This window comes from Staurois parvus, unplaced genomic scaffold (assembly GCF_062004578.1).
Source record: "Staurois parvus isolate SC_StPar_1 unplaced genomic scaffold, SC_StPar_1.0 ptg000397l, whole genome shotgun sequence".
Taxonomy (NCBI): domain Eukaryota; kingdom Metazoa; phylum Chordata; class Amphibia; order Anura; family Ranidae; genus Staurois; species Staurois parvus.
The window spans coordinates 6,013,084-6,036,607 of NW_028318193.1; the positions used below are offsets into that span (position 1 = coordinate 6,013,084).

The window sequence follows — 23,524 nt, forward strand, 5'->3', positions numbered from 1 at the left end:
TATTAGTGCATTACATTTTTTAAATCTCTGGGGGCAGTATTCTTTATACCCAAATTACAAAATTGCTCAACTGATGCAGCAGTTACAAAGGGAGTTTTACACATCATGTGGCATACTGAATACTTTTGACATTAGAAAAATGAAAAACAAAATGCTCTTGACCTGCAGCATTAGGATATACAACTCTACGATGAGGTAAGGAGGGCAACTAGAATCTCCACTGGGGAGATTTCAATGCAAAAGCCTCCAGAGAAATATAAGAAACCACAGTCAATGAGCTAGGAAATCATCTAAACAATTTTTGCCCCATTTGCACAGAACAATTGTACATGCCCTTTACTGGATGAATTGGAATGTAAATGTCTCTTTAGCAAGTATTCAAAAGGTAGCAATGTTTTTACAGTAAATGGAATTCCAAACTCTGCTGATATGGGCAATTTACCTATACATGAATGTGAAAGCAGGAAAAGTAGAGCCAAACAAAAATTAACAAATAAATGAATACATTCATTCACACATTTCTAACTCTAAACCATATAATTTGTCACCAGCATAACCAAGCCGGGCAGAGCAATAAGTACATGAAAGGACGAGAAACATGACACTATGGTACACAATGTCTCAATGGGTAACTCACAGGCAGTGAATAATAGTGCGTCCCTCTCCTTCATCACACTCCTCTTGCCATTTCTCAACTTGCAGAATTAATTTCAGGAAAGATCTTTTGGAATTTGGTACTTCCCTGTGAGCTGCCCATCCCAAGTACTGAAACTGTTGCACCATGAGATATCCTTCTTGAGGCTGTTTAAAGACAAAGAAATTAGTGTTTAAACTGTACATTCATCAACATTAAAGCTAAGTAGTCATCTGATCTAATGTATCAATATATTAAAGCTGAGATGACATTTTCCATAATATAACTGAAATTTTTGCACTCATACGTTTTCTTTTTTACTCTATTCCTGAGCACAGGAATCTTACCAATATTTAAACAGCCGAGTCCTACTGCCACCTTCAGAAGGTTGGGACACAGGTAAATAAGAACGTTAATCATTAGGACAGCTCCCGTATAACCTGCTTTCAACCGTCATGACTGGAATCAGGTTATACAGGGGCTCTTTTGTGATCCAGCAGTACATAAGGCCCCTCAATAGACGAAAAAACTTTTTTTAAGGCAAATACAGCCAGTAGAAAAATCTTATTTTTTTTTGGCCATTGAGGGAAACAGGAATCTTAGGATTTCCTAAACAGTTGGGACATCCAAAAGCAGTGGACAACAGCCACCACGAGATCCAGCATATGTGGGGATCATACTACAAAAGAAAACTGAACGGAAAAATGACTAAACAAAGGTTAAAGAGGGGCCAACAAAATATGGAAGTTACCATGACTCTAAAAGGAGGGCATCAAGGATCAACCTGGTGCTTCAGACAAGGACAGAGAATCATCACTAAGAGGAAACTGCTAACTGAAAGACAACTAACTATATAACTGGAGGACAACCAACTATCCACCAGAAAAATCAGGAGGTACCTGATTTTTCCAGGGTTGAAAGGGAGAAAATTTAGACCAAATAGCTACAGTGGATAACAAAACAGAAAGGTTTACTGGGACAAATACCAAAGATAGATCAGATCATTAAAGAAAAGTTAAAAAAAAGACATACCATGTCCAATAGAAAAAAAAATGGATAACTGGATGAAAGACTCTAAGCCTAACTTACTAAACCCTTGACTTCAGGGAAAGCAAGCTTGGAAAAAAATCAATGCCAAAAACAAGCCACACTAGTCAATAGCCAGAGGCTTGAGCTTAAAATAACCTTAACTTCAGGGTGAGGTAGGTCCATTGATCAGGATGTTGATGGACAAGTAAACCCCTGAAGAAATACACATTCATAGAATAAAAACTAAATGGAAAAAGGAAGAAGAAACATTAAGCTGAGAAAATTTTAAGCGTGATGACCCTTTTTTTCTCAAGCAGAGTGCGGGGTGATTAACAACATCTGTATAAAAGGGTAGGTGGGGTGAGGAAATATTGTACTACAAACTGTCATACAAGGACATCTGTACCAGAATGATGTTTAAGAGACCTTCCAGCTAACAAAATGGGTTTTTCAGTGATGTGGTAAACACATTGCACCTTAGCCAAGCTGTTATTAAATATGTGATTCTAAGAATCATTCAGTCTACACCACTCTCTGCTGAGGAACTAGGTGCAGGAATCCTAGGAATAGCACTAGGAATATTTGTGTAATAAAGAACAGAGGAATACAGAGGATAGAAGTAACATAAGGGGACTGCAGCTTGATCACAAGGTTCCCCCGGTAATTAGGACCCATGAAAGCCTTTAGATTTATACTACTATCCCACTTTACGGATATCTGCAACAGGATAACTTGTGTTATCTTGTAGAGTGTTTTGTTTGCTGACCCTCCAAGAATAGACAGGACCTTCCAGCTACAGATACTCTATTCAAGGGAGAAAGGAGAAGAACACATTTACAGAAGCCCCCACTCTTCAAAGTGGTAATCATATGAGGAGATCCAGTAAATCCTGGTAAGAAAATAGTGTGGTCACAAATGGCACACGCAACACTGTCTAGTGTAGGAAGTAGGTCCGCTGGTCAGTTAAAAGGGATGTTCTCAAATCTTTTCAGAGAGGAAGATTTTTGAAGCCACCAGATGAGGTCCAGTGCAATTCAAATTAAAAGACTGATCAACAGAGGGATCCCCCACCGACTCTAAAATTTCTGTTCCGTAGAACCGTATTCAAGGAGTAGGCAAGAGAGTCTGGTGAAAAGTTTCCAGGATTTCTCATTGCAAAAGGAACAGCTTTGTACCTTGTCCAAATACCAGACTTGCTAACTCAAAGGAAGTGACCATAAAAGATTGAAAGACAGCACAGAAAGGGAATGTTAAGTGGAAATTCCCCAACAATACCACAAACCCTGAAAGAAGTGAATGGGGAAGAAACATTCTACACACAAACCCCCAAAGAGGTGAATGGGAAAAATATGCTATTCACAATGGAAACTAACTTTCATCAGGGAAGGTCTCATGAGTGCTTCACAATTGAGATGCTGGGAAAAGGTACTAGGGTGGATATAAGGGTCAGTGTTGTTGAGGAAAGTCAACTACTACAAGGGGTGTAGCCATTTATAAAGGAAAAAGACTACCATGCAGAGGTGAATGTGAGAGTCAGTGGGATACCATTCCCATAGATAAGGTGCTATCACAGTACGAATCAGAGATCCCAGGGTGCAAGAAAGCCAAACAAACCTGGTGCAATGGGGTGAAGTAATACAAAAAGAGTGAGAAGGGGCAGCTAAAAAAGGTACCTTGCTAATTGGTCTAAAGCAGAATCTACCAAAGGAAGTCTAAACATCCAAACTGTAAGGAGCTAGACTAGCAGGACTCATTAGGGTGAACAAAGATGTCCCAACTTGCAGAGGACTGAGCAAATGAGATTGAGGACTTCTGGCTTTGGGAACTGTGGCTTAATTGGGAGGTATACTCTAATCACCTAAAATGTACTACTGTAGTAATAGATGAAGGATGGGGTTTTCTCCTATCCACCCACAGTAAGGCAGTCATGCACTCTGACCACTAGTGGCATCTGGAATAACACTGTCAAATGCAGGTCCGAGAAGATCCATTCCCTTAAAGAACAAGTAAATCAGATGTTCTTTGGGCCTATCAACACACACAAACCAACTGTTTATGAATTCCTAAAGGATGATGATTTTTTTTTGCATAAATGGATCTCTCACCTGTCACTTTATATTTAAGAAGGTATGCCATAATATACAAGTAACCTTGCTATAAAAGCCAATTGATTTGCTTTTTTCTATTTTTGGGAAGAATTATAACTTCTGTCAGGTTCCGATCTCTGTCTATAACCCCAATGGGGTTGCTAATTACTACAAGAAAATCAAGAACAGCAGCTGTCTCCATGACAAGAATGAACAAAAAGTAACAAATATTGTATGTGTAGGTCTAACCCCCCCCCCCCCTCTCCCCTGTACTATAAGTGTGTTTTTGTCTGTGTAGCCATTTCAGAGAGTACCCATCACGTTCTGTCCTAATAGTAAGTGAAAGGAAATTTCCCCAGTAAGAACAAAGATGGCAGACAAATGCCCTTTCTGAACCCAGCTTTTAATATGTTCATTGCTATGCATTGCCCAGTTGTTAGTATCTTCATAGTTTTAAACAGAACCACTCATTACAAGGGCACTTTGACCAGCATGATACTTCTGCATAAATGTCCAAATACATATCAGAGCCCCAAAATTTTCATAAAAATATTATTATTATTACATCGAGTTTATATAGCGCCAATGGGTTTGCTCAGCGCTGTACAATAGAGAGGGGGGCAATACATGATTATACATATATATACATATTTATTATACACAATAAATTATTTCCTTTTTGATGTCTAAGATGAACCCCTATTTGAGATTCTTCCATGTAAAAACTCATGTCCTGCTTCATCATTCATTCACAGAGTTCTGTGAATGGGAGAACTACGTGTACCAACAGCCTTTGCAGCCCTTGGCTTGTGGCTCTCAATTAACTATCAGGGTGCTGTTGAGCACTCTAGGTAGTTCATTGATGCTCCCTGTCAGTGTGTAACTGCCTGCCCGTACAAGATACAATCAGACAGCTTACACTGACAGTCTGCAAGAGCCCTGCATTGCACCCACGATCTGCTGATGGTGGGTGCAATGCTTTGCAAGCTTGAAGTGAAAAAATTAACAATGCACATTTTTAAAAAAATGTTATGTGCAAAAAGATGTGCATTTATAATTTTTTTTCTTTTTAACTTATCTTTTAATGCAAGATTTTCTTTAACCTTTAGGTCTAAATTTTTTATCAAACTAGCTACAGAATTGAGGACTGCTTGAGTTCTTTTCTATATACTGTACATCTTCATGTAAGCTGACCAAACATATACAATTTGACAAAGATTCCCTCGGCTTACCTTTAGAGTGAGCCACTGACACCATACAAACACATAATAAGATAGAAGACTAGAAACACATTATTGTCCTGGGTCAGTGGCCTACTACCTAAAGATATCAATAATAGCCTGGCAAAGAAAAACACAGTAGACGTGCTCTTATTTCAGATCTACCATGATCCTTTAAAATAAACCAAAATGTGATCTGCATTGCCCCATACCTAGGTGGCTAAAGACTGTCACTTAAAGGGAAGGTTTTGTGGCACACTTTATACAGTTATAACTCCATAAAAAAAAAAATAAAAAGTTTGTATGTACCCGTGTCAGATTACATATCCTAAAGATTCTGCTGATTACATCACAGTCCATTGAACAGGACATGCACTCCACCTGGATTGGACCATACCGCAACATGCCTTCTTCAGGCCAATACTGTGGACATCCCTGTGCCAAAATCAAACTTTGTGTGAAAAGCATGTCTTTTAAGAGCAATTGGTTACATATTTTATTTTCAACCAAAATGACCTGTGTCAAATCCACTTCACTAAGCATCACTAATGAAGAACATCCATAGTCATATACTAATCTCCAGAAATCTTTCACAGTGTTTGGAAGAGGATGCTGGGTAACGATGAAGGCAGCTGGTTGTCTGTAACTCTGCAAAAGATGACAAACAAGGTTATTTCTTTTAGGTACTTCTCACTTTTTTGTCTTATTGTTGTATCTCTAATGTTGGCTGTGTACTAGGCAATTTTGCTGCAATTTACCACTTTCAACTGCAAACATTACCAAACAGTCCAAGGTAACCTACCACCAATAGTTGGTAATAGCTGTTGGTGGTAGGTTGCACCAGCAAAAGCGGGTTTAGATTACCCCAAACCTAAGAGCACATTAGACTTCTCACACCTCTCTAGTGTTATTGGCTAGAATGCAGAACATATTTTACTACTGTAAAACTCATAAATAGAAAAGATAAAGTCCTGTTAAACTAGTACACAAGATATGTTGCCTCTGCACAGGAAAATGACCATTACTCCAGCATTTGATTGTGTGACCATCCATTTTTTTCAGGAAAGGTATGTACATCTGTAGCTCATTTACAGTTTATGGATTTAGGTAAGCATGATAGTTAGGACAGGGCAATGTAATTTCATAATAGGTCTTCTTTAAGTGAAATTGTACAAAAGAGCAGTGATTATGGGCAATGTTCAGTATCTCACGGAAATCGTTTATATGGATCCAAGTGCAATAAACTCTGTGTCTATATTTTTAAAGTGTAGCAAGATGGGAAGAATAAAAAACCCGGGTAGTAGCAGTACCAGGTTACAGCACAAGCTGTTAGAACACATCACTCATCATAACATTTGTTGCTCCAGAAGAAAAGTTATTAGGGATGCACCAATACCACTTTTTTACAGTAAGTACGAGTACTCAAACTTTTTTTTTTTGTACTTGCCTTTACCGATATCTGCCAGCAACTGTTTTGTCTGCAGTTCAGCTGTCAACAGGGGAACCCCACTGACAGATGAATGAGTGATTGGTTGCTAAGGACAGCGGCCCCGCTCCTTAACCACTTCATCTCTCACACCTGTTCACCCCTTATGGACCAGACCAATTTTCACATTTGACATATAACAACGTAATACATATATTGTTTTTTTAGGGCAAACAAGGCTTTTTTGGGGGGGAATATTGTCTTGCTACAATCATTTGTTTCGCAGTCCTTGGACAATTAAAAGTAACAAATCTAAAAACAAAAAAAAGACACTTTTTCATTTTTTTGGGCAGTATTAGATTAAAAATAGTGTTACTGCATATAAAAAGTGCACATTTTATTCTGTAATTTGTCCTGTATAAAATTACACTAAAATTATAATTCTGGTACAAAGCATTAAAAAGTTATTTAGAAATTAAATAAATTTATTTTTTCAATTTTCCGTTTTTTTTCAATGTGAAATATATGTAAAAATGTGTAAAAATTATAATAAAGAAAAAACAAATTTAATTTAATTACCAATATTTTATAAAATAGAAATGAGTAAAAAATAAAATAGAATAAAAAAAAATTAATTAAATGGAGAATAAGGAGTTAAATTGGGACTGATTAAAGTAAATTAGGGTTAGTAGGGCTTAAATAGAGGAACTTTTTTTTTTTTCTTTGAAATTAAAACTTTTTTTTTTACATGACAGGATGCCTTTACCTGATGAAGTTCATCACTTTGATCTGTAGATGCATAAACAGAAAGATACAATGTTTCTTTTTATCTTTCTGTTTTAGTGCCTCAGCAAAGTTGATAACATTGTCAGGCTGATATTTTTTTTGACAGTTCCAATTTGGGACTTGTTTACACTTCAGCTATCAGCAGGGGAACCCTGCTGACATTTAAATGAGTCATTGGTTGTTAAAGTTATGCTAAAGGTTTTTTTTTTCTTGTAAAACAACAAACATGTCTATACTTACCTACTGTATGCAGTGGTTTTGCACAGAGCAGCCTAGATCCTCCTCTTCTTGGGTCCCCTGCTGGCACTCCTGGCTCCTCCTTTCTGTAGGGTGCCCCCATAGCAAGCAGCAACCCGCTGCTCCGTGTGCCCATTCACACACACAGCTTCGGCTTGGTTCCCCCCCTCTCTCTCCCCTCATGAGCTGCCTGGCAGTGATCAACAGCAGTGGGAGCCAACGGCTCCCGCCTGCTGTCTCAGCCAATGAGGAGGATAGCCGAGGATCGCGATGGGGCTCAGGTAAGTATTGATGGGGCTGGGGCACTGCTGCACACAGGTTTTTTTACCTTCACGCATTGAATGCATGAAGGTAAAAAACCTTGAGCCTTTACAACCACTTTAAGGATGCAGTGGCCCCTCTCCTTAACAACCAGCAATTGCCGGCTCTTTTTCTATTTACATGTCAGTGGGGAATCCCGCTGACAGCTGAAAGAACGGGAGCCTAAAGGTATCTGTTTCAGGTATCGGAGCATTTGCATGAGTATCGATTATCATGAAAATTCTTAGTATCGGCATCGATACTTTTATCAGTGCAACACTAAAAGTTACGATGGGTGGTGCCGCTATGGAGCCGCACCACCCACAAAGAAGAATGCGGACCCTCATGCGGGTGCCATTAACTCTAATGGCACACCACCCGCACTGGAAATTGCAACCATACTGGGAACCGAGGTTCCTGTGCAGGCTGCATTTTCAGAAGAAGTGCAGGGACTTCTTTCCTGTGTGTCCCAGGGCACGGGAGTCAATTTAAATGAATGGTCTCTCGTGCCTGTGCAAAACACGGCCCGCAGGAATGCAGATATGTGAACCGGGGCTAAAAGGCTAATCAGACTCCAAGCTTTGCAACATAGAATGGTGTTGCAAGCATGCCTAATCTCCATTGTTAGGAGCAGATATACTTAACGGTTCTCTGAAAGGTATTGGAGTAACAAATGTTGAGAAAAGGGATATGTGCTAACAGTTTATGCCTGTTAGCTACCTAGTACACTTTTTGTTTTTCATTTATAATTCGCTGTACAGGTTTGCTCTAAATAATATAGAATGGTGCATTTCTTACAATAACAAGCTAGAGAGGTGCTCCAACATGTTTGCCAATCAAGTTCCTTGGCAGCAGCTATATTTCTGGGATAAGTAAAATGCTTGTCTTAACAGGATGAATAGAAACTGGGCCGAGAGAGGGAACTAGTCCTTTTTAGTATTACTCACAACTACAAACAAAACAGAAGTTATAAGACTGAGCTGTTATAGATGAACCACAAACCATAAGATGAGATGGATATTTTAGATTTAAGCCAAGATATTTGAAACCCAGTACCATAAACACAGACCAAAGCATGATTGCATTTGATTGCCTTTCATTCTCCTGCATAACACTTAACCAATTACACTAAATGAAACAAATCGCAATGACTGTTCAAAATGCAACATAAAATGTTCTGCCTAATGTAGTTCATTACAGTCTCCATTTGCAATTTAATGTTATCCATTAATTATTCAGCCTGAGAAATTGCTTAGTTAGAATTTAGCAAATAACATGGAATGCATGGTATTGCGGTTCTGTGATGTGTAAACAAGGATGTATGCAGCCAATTTTAGCTCTCTCTGTAAGAGTCATTTAAAAATACATTTCACGTGTTCTTGTATGTGTGTAAAAATGTAAAGTATAAATATATTTCTCAATTTGTTTGGTCTAATTACACATTCTTCAAGTATTCTTGGCTGTATCAAACAACGAGGCTTAGCAGAACAGCTTTAGATATGCAGTAAGCTCCCTTTAAGTGATATCTGGCTAGAGAAACAGATGTGAATGGGAACTCTCGTAACAACGAACATAAGAAATCGAGCAGCACGCATTACAGCTAAATGACATCTGGGAAGACGTGAACACTTTTGTAACTTCTCACAGAGCACGGTGGCCTCAGAGCTGCAAACAGATCCTCAGCCTGTGTCTCTTTAACCTTGAATGCTTCCAGGCGTTGTGTTAACAGCTAGAGTGGAAGTAAATGGGCCATGTGAAACAATCATTCCCACAAGAGGTGAACCCTGAAAATGACAAACAACTTGCCAGTATTTCATGAGAATCCAATTTTAGTGAATGACAACAGGGCTTTAATTACTGCCCATTAATTTCCTATTTGTTTTGGCATAGTTTGTAGCACTACTTCATCAATCATGCTGGATCAGCTACGACTCCTGTCCTCTACACACATCAAACAGAGAGGGGGGTCTCCTTACATCCACCAGTGCTGCATTGATGTAATTGCTGCTCTCCCCATCTATGGTAATTAAGAAAGGCAGACATCTGTCAGGAGGCAGCAGGTCCATGAAGCGGTTCTTGTCATGGTTCCTTGGCAAGCAGGCTATGCTGCAGTCCTCAGCTTGTAGTCGTGGGGTTACAGAATTCAGAGTCTGTAGGAGAGAAATTCATTAGAGGCACAGTACCGCCCCAGTGATCATTAAGACAGGGTTTCTGCTTCATGCTACATCTAATACTATATCTGAACCTTTTTCAAAGATTGCCACTGAAAATGTGCACATGCAACATATATTCTTACAAAAGGAAAGAAGTCTATTCTTTAAGGAGTACAACAATAAAAAAACATATTTGGATTGTGATGAATTCAGTAACTGTGAAACTTTTGATTACTCTGGATACAAATACTATTATTTTTTTTTTTATAGTCAGGGGTGCAAGAACTGCTTCTAGGCTGTGAGCAAAACAAGAAGTAGTCCCTAAACAATAACTTTAATGCATATGATGCAATGGTGATGCTGTATATAACACAATGATGCTGTTTAGCTACATAGAGATACTGGTCGTTAATAATGAGCAGAGAGCTTGCATACACATTTGTAACTTCTTCCATCCTTACCCCTACAGGACTAAGCCTAGGTTCATGCTTGCTCATCTGCATTTTTAATGCATTTTTCTGACATTTTGGTTTAATTTTAATGCATGTTCATGTATTTTTGTTGTCCTTTCACATGTGTTTTTTTTTTAAAGCGTTATGCATGTTTGTTTTGGCCAATGACTAGCAATATCTTGTCTGTTTAGGGGAGGGATTCTGTTATGGCAAAAAAAAAAAAAAAAAAAAAAAAAAAAAAGGGAAATGTAATGAAAAGTGCATGTAAGGTCCTATCCACATTTGTGAATGTGGCTGTTTGTGATTACCCAAAGGAGAACCAGTGGGGTTCCCTGGAATCAAGTGGGAGAGGGAAGCCCCACTCAAAGCAATGGGAGCCGACAGCACTCACAGCTATTTACAGATGCTTACATGTAAATGCTCATGCAGTGATTACCTGCAAATGATCAGTCCTGGATGCTGACAGTCTGTGTCCAGGGCTGATTATCCTAGGGTAATTGGTGCACAAGCATTTACCTGAGAATTTACATGAGAATAGTTGTAAATAGCTGCAGGTGCTGTCAAGCTCCCCTTGCCTTCAATGGGATGTCCCATCCACAAATAATGGTGATGAACCCTGCTGAAGTCACACAGATGTGAAAGGGAGTTCAGCTTACTTTTTCAATGAAAAGCTTCAAAGATTACAACATGAATATATCATGCACATTGAAAGCTTCAAATGTGAAAAACTAGATATATAATCTTACCAATATTCAAATAATTACACATGTAATACTAAAATGTCCCACCAAATTTAAGCTAACCTTCATCCTCACCAACCACCATCATCTCATGCCTACCTCCCTCCTCTCTAAATATTACAAACTGTATTTTCAATTTCTTTTTTAATTTTTATGATCAACTACCACTACTTCCTAGGTTGCAGGCTCCTGGGTTGCTTACATCACCCATCTAATGAGGCTGTGGGATATACTGTGGCATGCCTTTAAGGGGGCTAGCTGTCTCTTAATACTACCAGCCAGTACCCTAATGATGTGCTATGTCATCAAGGGGCCTGCTTCAAGAACCTGGAAGTGAGAGATTACCTCCAAATGACATCACAAATGAAAATGGCAGTGTGGGACCAGGTACACAGAAGATCACATGTGTCTTGTAGACTATCCAGTGAAAAGGTATAGGGGAGGATATTAGCGTGGGTGTAAAGTTCCTCATTAAGTAGCATTTAACAGGAAATCTGAGGATATGGACAAATTCCACACATTTCTCCAATAATAATAACATTGTAGAGACTGTGTTCCATTATGTGACACTTTTCCTAGATAAACAAGGAATCTGCCATTGCTGACTTTTCATTCTGCAACACTAGATGCCTGATTTATCCTTTTATTGAAGTGGCTTAAATCTCTAATCCAGAATAAGTAAGGAGATAAGGAGTTTTGACTTTGACTTCCCAGAGCTGTGGCCTAATTCTAGGCCAGAAATCACTAAAGCCAGAGGGTCAGCACAACATCCAGGCAGCTAGCATTTTCAGGTGATGGTCAATAATAGCATCCCTCATATTTCTTTTAAGAAAGTTTTACTTTAAATAACCAATGTACACAAAGTGATTGATCATCATCCATGTGAATATAATGAACTAACTCCTATGAGGAAGAACACATTCAGAAAAACCGTAAATGCCAACTATTCTAGTACTTAGTGTACTTTTTAGACATCTAGTTTTTCCATTAATTACCATTTCCATTAATTACCAAACTGACAAACCATTCAATCTAAAGGCCTATTTGGAATGCACATCAATACATGCTAAAGACAATCATATAAAAAAGGTTTTGTGAATATATATATATAAATGTTAAAAATGAACTTTTTCCAGTATTTTACCAAAGAATGCACAAACAAATACAACTGTATTTTGCAATTTTAAAATGGACTTACCATGTCCAAATGTAAATATCATAATCCTACAACCTCAGAAACCTAAGTGACTCCATACATTTAGGCTGCATTCATACTTACTGGTAAGTGTTTTGTAGGCTGAAGCTAAAAACTCACAATTTTATGGGGTATTGTATATTGTAAGATGATGTATGCAATGTGATGATGTGATCTATTACTCTCAACAGTAAGTAACCTTTAGAAATCAATGCTGCATGCTATAAGTACTTAGAAGCACAAAGAGCATGCTCTGTGCCAGTAATGGAAGTTTTTGGTATAATGTTTACATAATGAAAACTTCATACAGTTTCATGCAAACATGCAAAAGTGAACATAAAGAAAAATATGCAATTGTAATACTAATGTTGGTTTTTTTCCTGTCACAAACATTTTTATTGTTCTGTAGTTTAGATGAAATGTTTAATAAAAATGCAATCTGAGATCACAAAACGTAATGCCATATAATGAGGATGTTTAATATGGCTGAGCCTAAAATAATGAAAAACATTTTCTTTTGTATCCAGATACAAGGACAGATGCATGAATTACAAATTTAGAGCATTAACCAATTGCATGCAACTTACATATATGACAAAAGATAGATAAGCCTCTAATACATACTGATAATACCTGGAATTCATCTTTGAGATGTGATGAATTGGTCTGTGAGTCTATTCTTATCATGTCAAAGTATGCTGCTTTAAACTCACAGACGGGTATGGCAGTCTCTCCACATAAGCATGCCTCCAATATGGCATCATGAATGAAGATATACTGCTCCTGCAGAAGATAAGTAGGTTACAAAGGCAGATATCAGAAGTATTAAGATTAAAACCAATATTTCTATACTTGCTGATTGAATATAATTTACATATGAAAATATAAAAACAAAATCACACCAGTGACCTTTTCTGCATGTTGTTTAAAACCATATAGGACGTATCCTCTAATGAAATTGTTGACTATTATTGATTTGTGCAAAAGTAAAAGGACTGCTAAATAAATTAACTGTAGACTGTGTGCACAATTATTGAGCAAGTTGTACTTTTGAGGATTCATTTTATTATTGAACAACTACAGTGCACTTGGTCAATCCAAAATGTTAATAAACCTCAAACCTGAATATTTAAAGTGGAGTTCCACCGAAGAGTTGAAGCTCCACTTTTCTACCTTCTCCGCTGCCACATTTGGCACCTTTTGGGGGGAGCAGGTACCGGGTTTTGATAGGTACCCGCCCACACTTCCACTTTGTTTGCCCCAACGAACTGAGCCAGACGTTCACCCCACAGTATTTGTAGCTGCTGATTTTTGTTGCATTAAGTAAAACTGAGGTTTTGGATTTCTTAGGAGAATATCTGTATGCGCACAATCATTGGGCAACTATCAGTGTGCACAATTATTATGTAACTAAATGGAAAACAAAAATGTTCCCATCTCACTTGTTTATTTTCAGCTGTGAGAGTAATAACTCAAAATTTACAAATTCAAATTTCTGACATATGATAAAAGAAAAAAAAAAGAAAAAAAAAAGAAAAAAAAAAATCAGTAACCAATATAGCCACCCTTCTTTTCAATAACAGTCATAAGTCTCCATTCATGGAGTCTGTTTCTTCATCTGCTGACGATCACGTTTTGTGTGCAGCAGCCACAGCCTGTCAGACACTGTTCAGAGAGGTGTACTGTTTTCCATCACCATAAATCTCCTATTTAAGGAGGGCCCACAAGTTCCCAAAAGAGTTTAGGTCAGGTGAGGAAGGGGGCCATGTCATTATTCTTTCATCTTAAAGGCCTTTACTGGCTAGCCACGAAGTGGAGTACTTCTATGCATGTGATGGAGCATTCTCCTGCATAAATATCAGAGTGTTTTTGAAAGACTTTTTCCTGTACCACTGCTTGAAGAAAGTGTCTTCTAAAAACTGGCAGTAGTTTTGAGAGTTGATTTTGAGTCCACCTTCAACCCGAAAAGGTCCAACTAGCTCATCCTTAATACCAACCCATACCAGTACCCCACCTCCACTTTGCTGGCATCCGAGTTAAGTCAAGCTCTGTTTCCCTTACTGATCCAGTCACGGGCCCATCCATGTTGTCTGTCAAGAGTCACTCATCTCAACAGTCCATTAAACCTTTGAAAAATCCGTCTTCAGATATTTCTTGGCTAAGTCCTGATGTTTCAACTTATGTGTCTTGTTCAGTGGTAGTCTGGTTTCAGTCTTCCTTACTTTGGCCATTTCTCTGAACACCTTGTACTTCTCGGCACTCCAGGTAGGTTGCAGTTCTGGAATGACAGCACTGGAGGATAATGGGTTCCTGGTAGCTTCATGTTTGAGTCTTCTCAAATCTTTGGCAGTTAATTTGCATCTTTTTTTTTTCAACAAGTTTCTTGCAACCCTGTTGACTATTTACAACAACACGTTTGATGGTTCTGTGATCATGCCCAATATCTTAGCAGGTTCAAAAGTGCTGCATTCCCCTGAAAGACTTTTTACAATATTTGACTTTTCAGAGTCAGTTAAATCTCTTTTCTGGCCCATTTTGACTGAGGAAAAGAAGTTGTCTAATAATTATGCACACCTTGATATAGGGTGTTGATCTTCTTAGGCTGCACTCTCCCTCATTACACAAATACCCATCATCTGATATGCTTAAAACCAATAAGCATTCAGGTTTATACAGCTTGGGAGTTGGACAATAAGCATAAAAATGACGATTTGGTCAAAATACTCCCTTGCCTAATAACTGTGCACACATAGTATACAGATCTTGATATTTGTTGGCAAATTAGTGCTCAGATTAGCTCTCAAGAGCTACACAAGTCCTAAGGAGTGAACCATTGTTCCTAAACAAAATTGTCCACATTTTTCTAGGTGTTCCTCAACACCAGTGCAGATTTTTAGCTTCTCAGGACACAAACTCCACCCGAATTGCAAAGCTTAAAAAAATCCTATAATTCTTAACGCTTATGTACATGGACATTTGTTCACATCAAACTTCTTTTCTGCACAACAAAGCTAATAGAAATTAAACCGTAGCTTGAAGCATTTGGCAGTCAAAGGCAGGAATTGTGAAACACCACTGAGATCCTTTATAACTAAATTACAATCTAAATGCACCAAAAGGCATGTGGTTTTTGGCTATCTACACATGTAGTTTAGCAGTATTTACTTGGTAAAAAAATGTTTGGTGATCAAGTTTGTGTCTTGACTTTTTTTTTCCATAAAAGCTGAACACATTTACTTTTTTATTTCCTAAATCTCAAAATGATCTTGATAATGAACTTCTAGGTCATTTGCAATGTATTTATCTTAACAGGCTGCAATAACACCCATCAGCTTCTGCTCAGTTTAATTTCTTCAGCTGATTCCCAGATGTATAGTAATCCGGCACCTGTATAGCCACCAGGCCCTTTCGCAGTGTGGTCCCCCCTTGCTGCACCCCCCGCCACCTTATATGGGCTTTAACATGGAGGTTGGGAGGAGACAAAAGAACATCTTGTCTTCAAACTCCTCTGCCTGGAATGGAACTGGAAGCAACATTAATTTTGTCACTTTGACAGACATCATTCTCTTTGCTTTATCAGCTAGAGAAGCATGTAACAGAGCAGATCTCTGCTCGGTTATATGCTGTGGAGGGCAGGAGAGATCTATTAGACCCCCAATACATCCATAAAGAGTACCTGTCAATTGCCCATTTCTATCACATGAGGTTCGGAAACCCCTTTTGATAGCAATAAAGTTTAATTAAAAAAAACAAACAAAAATGATCATAAAATGTATTAAGTAAAACAAAAAAAAAAAAATTAAACATAACCTCCGCTACCATGCACACAACTGCAAAAGCAAATGTGCGCCCAGGGTGTGTTTGTGTATGTAATCCGTGATCATACCACAAATGTGAGGTATCACCTTGAATGTCAGAGTGAGAGTAATAATTCCAGCACTACAGAGAATGCAGGTAACTGCAAACTGATGAGCTGTATGGGCTTTTAAAGTGTCACCAATGGATTGTTTTAGGTACCACAGTTTTTCATGAGCGCAAGCAATTTTAAGACTTGACATGTTTAGTATCTAATTACTTGACACAATCTCATATTTCACATTTTACAAAAGCATGGGTATTATACTGTGTGTGTTTGCACTAAAAATCATTTTATTATATTTTTTTCCTGAAAATATGCATTTAATAAACAGTTGGGCAAATATTGTGGGATATAAAACATTGCAACAACTATCTTTTAAATCTACAGGTCCCCTGCTTTCAAAAAATATAGAATGTTTTGGGGGTTTTCGGTAATTTTATAGCTAAAAATGCAGATTTTTACTTACAGGTGAAACTAAAAAAATTAGAATATGGTGCAAAAGTTCATTTATTTCAGTAATGCAACTTAAAGTGAAATATATGAGATAGACTCATTACATGCAAAAGCAAGATAGTTCAAGCCGTGATTTGTCATAATTGTGATGATTATGGCTTACAGCTCATGAAAACCCCAAATCTACAATCTCAGAAAAATAGAATATTGTGAAAAGGTGCAATATTCTTGGCTCAAAGTGTCCCACTCTAATCAGCTAATTAATCGATAACACCTGCAAAGGGTTCCTGAGCCTTTAAATGGTCTCTCAGTCTGGGTCAGTAGGAATCACAATCACGGGAAAGACTGCTGACCTGACAGTTGTGCAGAAAACCATCATTGACACCTTCCATAAGGAGGGAAAGCCTCAAAAGGTAATTGCAAAAGAAGTTGGATGTTCCCAAAGTGCTGTATCAAAGCACATTAATAGAAAGTTATGTGGAAGGGAAAAGTGTGGAAGAAAAAGGTGCACAAACAGCAGGGTGACCGCAGCCTGGAGAGGATTGTCAGGAAAAGGCCATTCAAAAGTGTTGGGGACTTTCACAAGGAGTGGACTGAGGCTGGAGTCAGTGCATCAAGAGCCACCACACACAGACGGATCCTGGACATGGGCCTCAGATGTCGTATTCCTCTTGTCAAGCCGCTCCTGAACAACAAACAACGTCAGAAGCATCTTACCTGGGCTAAAGAAAAACAGACCTGGTCTGTTGCTCAGTGGTCCAAAGTCCTCTTTTCTGATGAGAGCAACATTTGCATCTCATTTGGACACCAAGGACCCAGAGTATGGAGGAAGAATGGAGAAGCACATGCTGCAAGATGCTTGAAGTCCAGTGTGAAGTTTCCACAGTCTGTGTTGATTTGGGGAGCCATGTCATCTGCTGGTGTTGGTCCACTGTGCTTCATTAAGTCCAGGGTCAACGCAGCCGTCTACCAGGAGATTTTGGAGCACTTCACGCTTCCTTCCGCAGACGAGCTTTATGGGGATGCGGACTTAATTTTCCAGCAGGACTTGTCACCTGCCCACACTGCCAAAAGCACCAAAACCTGGTTCAATGACCATGGGATTACTGTGCTTGATTGGCCGGCAAACTCACCTGACCTGAACCCCATAGAGAATCTATGGGGCATTGCCAAGAGAAAAAGGAGATACATGAGACCGAACAATGCAGAAGAGCTGAAGGCCGCTATTGAAGCATCCTGGTCTTCCATAACACCTCAGCAGTGCCACAGGCTGATAGCTTCCATGCCACGCCGCATTGAGGCAGTAATTGCTGCAAAAGGGGCCCAAACCAAGTACTGAGTACATATGCATGCTTCTACTTTTCAGAGGTCTGATATTGTTCTATGTACAATCCTTGTTTTATTGATTGCATGTAATATTCTCATTTTCTGAGATTGTGGATTTGGGGTTTTCATGAGCTATAAGCCATAATCATCACAATTATGACAAATCACGGCTTGAACTATCTTGCTTTGCATGTAATGAGTCTATCTCATATATTAGTTTCACCTTTTAAGTTGCATTACTGAAATAAATGAACTTTTGCACGATATTCTAATTTTTTGAGTTTCACCTGTATGTGCAAAAATAAAAAAGTTGCTCTAATGCCAAAGTGATTACGGAAGTAAAAAAGCACAGAAAAATTAATTACTGTACAATAGTTTATCTAATGAAAATTTATTTTACTAGTAAAGTATGCCTCTTTCTTGAATACTTTACAATGATGTGTTCCAATAAATGAAATCATCAATACCAATGTGGTTGAGGCAGTGTTTTCAGTACAGTTTCAGCGTAAACAGCGTTTTCAGCAGGTCTCTATAAACAATGGAAATGACAGCATAACTCTGTGTCATAGGCTGTCAGAAGGTTCACCTAATACTGTAGATATTAAATTACACTGCAAAAGAGATCATCATCAGTGCTTCAGTAAGGGCAAAAATAGAAATTTAGCCAAACTTTGCTAACTGTGCTGACCACAGCATTACTAAGTGTTACTACAAATAAAATCAGCTTTACACCACTGCAGACTTTGTTTGTTCTCCAACAGTAAAATGTCCTGCTTGCTATGTGTGTTCAGATAGTGCATGCCCTGTATGTCACGGACTGTGTGAGATTTGCTCATATATGCTCTGATTGATTAATCTGTGTGTTTTCTGATGACATTCTTTTGTGCCATGACTGTTGTGTGCAGTGTTTGAGCACTGCTTTTGTTCTGGGTGTGCACTCAAGCCACAGTTTGTGTGCTGGGTTAGAGGCACATTGTGACAAAGGGGTAGAGAAGAAGGCACATTGGAGCTAAATGTAACATTAAAAAGGAAAACCGGGTGGTAGGAAAAGTTCCACAGTGAAGAGAAGAACAGTTATATGTATTACTTACCTCTGTCTGGACCATATTAATCCGCCGGGAGCGTAAAGCTTTCACACAGTTGTAGATGTCTACCACACCTTCCCGTTCTGCCATGTCCAGCATGATGTCAATAACTATGTAGCAACCAGTGCGACCAGCGCCAGCGCTGCATGGTGTAGAGGGGAAAAACATGCTAAATGTTATAATGTACAAACTAAAAAATACCTTTATAGCTGGGCTAATTCATAACCTTCAGTTGACTAAAAGCTCTTCATTTATATTATTCAATTTCAATGGAAAATAAAACATTTTTAGTGTGATTCTTTTTATGCTTGCTACAGTGTAAAGGTCACATATGCAGCATTTTTGTTCCCAAGTTTTTAAAATGCAGTTGATAGACACTTTTTTAATGAGGAGCTTGAAACTAGATTTATTTCCCTGTGTTAGAAGAGGCATTACTTAAAGTGATATTAAAGGGTTTCAAAGCTCCTGTCACTGAATCCTTAAAGGAAAAAAAATCCTTATCAGAAACAGTGAGAGGTTGGTTGAGAATAGAATAAAACAGAATATAATAGAATGACTTTCACAGTATTACAATATGTTGATGCAATTCCAATTTCTGTTATTGCACAAAAAATGGCAGGATCCACTTCTGGGACTGACCATTTTTCCATAAAATTCTTCTTCTGTGGAATTTAACTCAGCAAAAGAGTTTTGAAGGCCTGAATATCTTGTCAGGATTTAGCCAATACTCAAGCAAAGAACAGGCAACTTAAATGCATAGGGAAAATATCTTTTAAAATTTTTACCAGCAGCTCAATAAGCCATTTTCCTCAGCTATTCTGCACTTGGTCTCCACTTGCATGTCCAGAAAAGGAACAGCAACAACCCAGGTGCTGGCAAGTGTTTGCATCTCTGGAAAAGCAAATAGCAAGAAGCAGGCGTGTTTTTTATATACTTTGTGGAAATGGTGGGTGAAATTGCTTCAGCCAAAAAACATTTACAAGAATGTCATCACTTAAGCAGCAATGTGGCATGGGAAAAATCCATCAAGCTCAAAAAGGTTATTGTTACCGAATAATATAATATTCTTTTTATTTCTGCACTTATGGAAAAAATCAACTATATGGTTATCAGCTTAACACAATTTTGTGGACCAGACTGGCACACAATTGCAATGTAAGTAAGACAAGGTGACGCGCTACACCTTAAACTATGGTGTAGAACTATGTGTAAAACCAAATAAAACTTATTACAGCATATTCTTAAAACATAATAAAAATAAATATAAATGACAAGCAATCCATCCTGTGTCCTCAATAACTGTGCAAAACCTTCCAATTGTGCAAAAGCCACAAATTATTACTCCATGATATTTGCAGAATTGATGTTTATTTGAGGAAACAGCATTGTTTAGATACACTTAATTATAAGATTAAGAGTAATAATCTGTGGCTTTTGCACACTTACCGAGGACACAGGATGGATTGAAGTTCATTTATTTTTATTATATTTTAACAATGTAATAACACAAACTGCACCATTTTTTATTTACAGATGTTACCTACTGCCAATGTAGTAGAGATATTCCAGAGGGTGAATTACACACCAAGGTAAATAACACCCCTAATGTAAAAACAGGACACTGTCACAAATGCAAGGAAACCCTGCCTTAATTCATCAATGCTGCAGGTTCCCAGAGCAGACCAAACTTTACCCATCAATGGTTGGTATACATCCGAAGGGGTCATCAGGGTCTGGGTACCATAGGAATGGGCCATGGCCTTGAGCCTGTATAGAAGCTTACAGCTAACTACTCTCCTTACACAATGTGTCAAAGTGGGCAACACATGCAGGATCCAGTGCCCGAAGCAAACAATACAGGCAGACTCTGTTGATGTTGGGCATGGTTTCCAAGATGTACATGAAGGGCAACCACTCCAGAACCTGCTAGTGAGTTCTGAGGCAATAAGCAACTGGATCTTGATAGACGTGTTAGTAAAATCAGTGAAGCATATTAAAGAATTGGTGTAGATACTTAACCAGAAGAGAGGAGATCCATCATTTAAGGAATAGGTGCAGTTAAGTGAGCGTGCACAGAGCGGCATTCCCAGCTTTTGCCAGTGTTCAATCATATGAAGATGACTACCAGTCCTGAACTCTACAATTAAGATATCCTGTCTTCTTAATTGCTCATTAAGGGAAACAAGATGGATTTACGGTCATGTCAAAACTATCTAGTTGAGAGGTGGGTAACATAACAAACAAAATGCTAACAGGCCCAAAAAGTGGGCAACACAACAAACAAAATGCTAACAGGCCCACAGGTAACCAATGCTAACAAATGGCCTCAATAAAGCTTGCTTGGCTGCCTGGACAACACCCTGAACAAGAGAGCGAGAGACTAGTGGTCTTTGAAAAAAACATCCAGAGACAAAATGTGGCTCTTCACTGAATTCTGGGCCAGGCGAAGATCCAGTCCTGTCTAAACAAAGAATTCAATACTCAGAATTTCCTAAGATGGAAATTACCAGCTGAATGCTGTTCATTATGATCCTTCAGAGTATGTGAGGGAAGAGTTGTAGAGGAGCAAAGGTGTAGATCAGATAGAACTGATCTCAATGAGCCATCAGAGCATCCTAAGATCTTTGGACCTGGAGACAAACTTGAGTAGCTTTAGCTTGTTGTTGAACCTGTGACTTGGAGGACGGAGCAAAACATAAGGAGCTCTTCTAAGACTCTGAAAGTTCCACTGATGCTTGGCCTTCTTTTGCTAGGACAAAAGTGTGCTTTTACCTCTAGTGATCTCCTTAATCAAAGAGTCTAGGGATATGCAAAGAAGTGCTCCCCATCATAAGGCATTCACAGTAAGGGCTTCTTGCACAGCTATTCCGTAGCCCAAAACTTGCGCCAAGGGGTCCTTTGAATGTTAACCAAAAGAAGACATGCAGAGACTATACGCATAACGTCTGCTAGCCTGTTAATTCAGTAAAGCAGAGACAACAAAATAGATCCAGGATCCCTAGCCATATCTTTGTCTAGACACTAAGCTTGACAGACATGACCACAACAGAAGGCTGAAGGGTGGGTTTAGAGGATATAGGTGTAGGTGGGTTTAAGCATGTCCGTACTGACTCCACAAGTACTGCAATTATATCATTGATCTTAGGAATTAGGTCAGTAGACTAAGATCCCTCTTGCAGCAACTAATCCATAAAGGTTTGGGTGCTTTTCTCTTCATCTCCCACTGGACTATGCATATGCAGCTGAAGTTTCAGGAAAATCAGAGATGCATGAGATGGTACAGGAGCACGCTTACGACTCCTGAATTTTGAGTCAGCTATCATGGTCAAAACTTTCTCTATATGCTGTGACATAGCTGTAGAGAATTCCTCCCTGGATAAAGCATAGGAGAAGGAGGGTATTCCAGATGACGTTAGGGCTCAGAAGAAGGTGCGGACTCCAGCACAGGAAAAGGGTCTAGTCTCTTAGTATCAGGCCTTTAAAGGGAATTACTGCAAGCCGCCCAAGCTCTGTTAGTGGATCGTAAACTGGAAAGCCCACACAGAAGTGCCAACTTTGCACTTATGAACCATCTTGCAAGTGAAGGCTTTCCCCTTAGAGTACTTTCAAACCATTGTGGAGCAGGAAGAGGTAATGCCCTCTACAATCAGGGAACACTGTGGCAACTGCGAAAAAGTCCAGGTCTTGCTGAAGTCTGACAGATCAAACTATCAGCTAAAATTGCACTTATAACAAAGTACTTAAAACACCTCTAAGTATATAGAGTAGAACAAATAATGGCATAAAGAATATCAAATCCAACTGCAATTTTATCACTTACAGAAAGAAGAATGAAAATTAATGTTGCAGTAGTAGTCAAGGAATGTCAGTATACTCATTTTTACAATTAAAAAATCCAGATTTTTTTAAAAATAAAAAGAATAGTAAATAGTGTTTCTCAGCTCCTTTATCCCATAGTTCTCATTAGTAGGTCTGGCAAAGGCTGAAGATAAGAGGTCCATGACTCTCCACTCTGCCTTAGCATTTAATCATGGGAGATCAATACCAAGGGCTTTCCAGCACAGCTATTTGTTTACACTTCACTACCACCTGAATAAAACAAGAGGAAAAGCACATTCGACAGATAGTCTGATTTATTAGCGGTGCTGTCTCCATCCGCTACCTTACAGAAAATGTAACTAACAGTGTTGCTGTGTGTTATTCAAAGCACTCGGCTCATTGTCTTAAAATGACACCAGTGTTTAGGTAGGCATGGAACAATGAACACTTCACATCTAAGCAGCAGAACATCTGAATTGCTGGAAAACTCAGATTTAATTTTGTACTCTACAAAGGCAAGGCATATGCCCTAGAAAAATAAATGAACATGTACGTAAACGCCTTAGAAGGAAAGATACTTGCTTTAAGCTTTGCAAAGTTAAAAGAAAAAAAAAAGTTGTGAAACGTTTCTGCTTGGGTCCATAAAGTGTAAAGCTCCACTTTCTGCTTGATTGCACCAGGGTATCCAAAGCTTTGTACTGTTATACCTACCAGTCCCTGTAG

General features: G+C 38.6%; 1 protein-coding gene across 1 annotated transcript in view; it reads right to left on the reverse strand.

Annotated features, from left to right (window-relative positions):
* Positions 1 to 23,524, reverse strand: part of PTPRK (protein tyrosine phosphatase receptor type K) — a 528,548-nt gene that overhangs the window by 10,834 nt on the left and 494,190 nt on the right. Inside the window, exons 28-33 of the mRNA XM_089686377.1 lie at positions 18,989 to 19,124; positions 12,893 to 13,042; positions 9,696 to 9,869; positions 5,487 to 5,618; positions 5,280 to 5,405; positions 638 to 801 (exon numbers count right to left, since the gene is read on the reverse strand). Coding sequence (XP_089542503.1) covers positions 638 to 801; positions 5,280 to 5,405; positions 5,487 to 5,618; positions 9,696 to 9,869; positions 12,893 to 13,042; positions 18,989 to 19,124 — 882 coding nt within the window. The remainder of the gene's footprint in view (positions 1 to 637; positions 802 to 5,279; positions 5,406 to 5,486; positions 5,619 to 9,695; positions 9,870 to 12,892; positions 13,043 to 18,988; positions 19,125 to 23,524) is intronic.